General features: G+C 30.9%; 1 protein-coding gene across 1 annotated transcript; it reads left to right on the top strand.

The window, feature by feature from the left end:
- The first annotated feature begins 242 nt into the window (after window positions 1-242).
- LOC109163081 (CASP-like protein 4D1) lies at window positions 243-2,095 on the top strand. Its single transcript, XM_019311798.1, has 3 exons — window positions 243-447; window positions 1,514-1,649; window positions 1,803-2,095. The coding sequence occupies exons 1-3, from the start codon at window positions 302-304 to the stop codon at window positions 2,073-2,075; spliced, it is 555 nt and encodes a 184-aa protein (XP_019167343.1). The 5' UTR covers window positions 243-301; the 3' UTR covers window positions 2,076-2,095.
- Window positions 2,096-2,442: the final 347 nt, after the last annotated feature.

Genomic DNA, 2,442 nt, shown 5'->3' with positions numbered 1-2,442 from the left:
ACTTTGGCATTTATTACAAACTCGGTCAGCCTGCAAAACGCGGAATCCTCAGTAAATATATATACGATTTGACCATTTCGTATGGCGATGTAAATAAAACAACCTTTATTACACTATTAATCTCTTCGACAAACCCAACAATAATAATACCTCGATCTTGTCTAAAGATGTTTCATACAATGATTCACACGCAACTGGTATTTGGTATATATACACACACCAAGGACTTCACTTCCTCACACCTTGCATGCCAAGAAAAAAAAACAACTAAGAAAGAGAGGAAATTCTTAATTTCAATCAAATGGCTTCCAAAATTATAATCTCCTGTATCCTCGTTCTCAGGATTTTCACTCTCATGATTTTAGCAGCTTCCATTGCACTCACAGTCACCAACAACTTCAAGGCAGCCGGCACTAAAGTCAAATTTAGCGACTGCAAAAGTTACTGGTATATTGTGTTTGTTTTGACGTGTTTGGTAAATAGCTGTTACCGGGTAGCTGATTGAATTAGGAGATTTAACTAGTTAGCATTAACTGATTGTAGAAAAATATTTGGTAAATTAGTTGTAAGTTGATAGCTAATTACATGTAAAATGATTTTTTCAAAATGCAGGTCGAAAAAATTGATTTGAGAAACTTTTTGAAAATTAACATTTCGGAGCAATAAGTTATTACAAAAAGATAATCAATCAAACACTTATATTGAATGTTTAACAAAGCCAAACAACTAATAGTTGTTAAATAAGTTAAAATTAGCTGATAAGCTAACTATGTTACCAACAAGGCGTTTAATTTTTATTTATTTATTTTTATAAGTACATCAAAAGTTATAGATATAGTGATAATTAATACTCAATTTAGTCTTCGATTATAATAATTTTTCTCAATTTAGTTCTACACGAATTTTTGTGCTTTATGAAGCCATCAATTTTGATGGTTTTTACCTGATTAAGTCATTGACGGTTTAGAATCAAGGACTAAAGCGAGAAAAATCACTATAGTCGATAACTAAATTAGGTAAAATCGCTATAGTCGTAGATTAACTTGGGTAAAACTACTATAGTCGATGACAAAATTAAGTATTAAATATTAATAGAGGTGAAATTACCAAGCTATCTTAACAGAGAACTCAATTAGGTAAAACCATCAAAGTCGATGACCTAAATAATTAAGTACAAAAAGTCGTTTAGGGCTAAATCAAGAAAAATCACTATAGTCATTGACTAAATTAGATAAAATCACTATAGTCAAAGACTAACTTGGGTAAAACTACTATATTTGAGGACAAATTAAAAGTAAGCATTAATAGAGGTTATATATTACCAAACTATCTTAATAGATGACTCAATTAGGCAAAACCATCAAAATCAATGACCTAATTAATTAAGCACGTACAAAAAATCGTTTAGGGCTAAATCGAACAAAATTACTATAGTCAAGAACTAAAGTATTAACTTGATATACCAGACATCAAAATGACAAGTTATAATGATCTCTATTTGTAAAATTTGCAGGTATATACTTGCTGTGGGAGCGGCGGGTGCTCTCTACACGTTAATTCAGTTGCCCTTTGCCATGTATCATGTCGTTAAGGAGAAGAGGATGATCCGGGGCAAATTTCTGCCTAATTTTGATTTCTATGGGGACAAGGTTATGGATTTTATATTTATTATTTAAACTAATTTATAAAATCTAAAAATAAAAACAAATCGTTTTTTATTATGAAGTATTTATTTTCAATTTATACACAACGCGATTACATATTTTGGTAATCTGATTTATTACGTTTTCTTATATTTACAGGTAATAAGTTTTCTCTTGGCGAGTGGAGTTGGTGTTGGATTTAGTGCGAGTGTTGAGTTAAAAGATACTATTAATTCTTTGATGGACACTTTTGAATTTCTATTGGCTAACGAGAATCTTATAAGCCTTGATGTAATGGAAGAATTTAGAACAAAATTGAATAAGTTTTTTGATAGAGAGATAATAGCAATTGGCATTCTCGTGGGAGGATTTGCTACTATGGCTATTCTCTCCATTCTTTCATCACTTAACAAGTCTGGGAAAAGCTTCTGAAATGTTCAAACTGTACCAAATAATTCTAAATAATTAAATCCCGGCCCATTTGTATGCCATTATATTATTCTTGATGATATCATTTCCTAATAAAGGTTTAGGAAAGTTTCCTATTGTACATGTTCAATATGTTTGGATGAATGCAAGTGGAATGAATCATTTACAGCTCACCCAATCTTGGAAATCTTGAAAGAAAATATTGCTAACTCCAATTTTGACTAGTATTGAATTTGATTAGGTTTATATGGAATTGTTGGAGCACAATTTCTTCCAAAACGTTGAATCACCAACTCGATAAAGCATTTGACTTAATAACTCTGCCATCGAGGTTTAAACATTGGTCCCTTCTTTCAAATATTACTTACTA

Source organism: Ipomoea nil, unplaced genomic scaffold, assembly GCF_001879475.1.
Source record: "Ipomoea nil cultivar Tokyo-kokei standard unplaced genomic scaffold, Asagao_1.1 scaffold2975, whole genome shotgun sequence".
In the NCBI taxonomy this organism is placed as follows: Eukaryota; Viridiplantae; Streptophyta; class Magnoliopsida; order Solanales; family Convolvulaceae; genus Ipomoea; species Ipomoea nil.
Note: the sequence above shows the minus strand (reverse complement) of the source record. Positions and strands in the feature narration are given on the sequence as shown.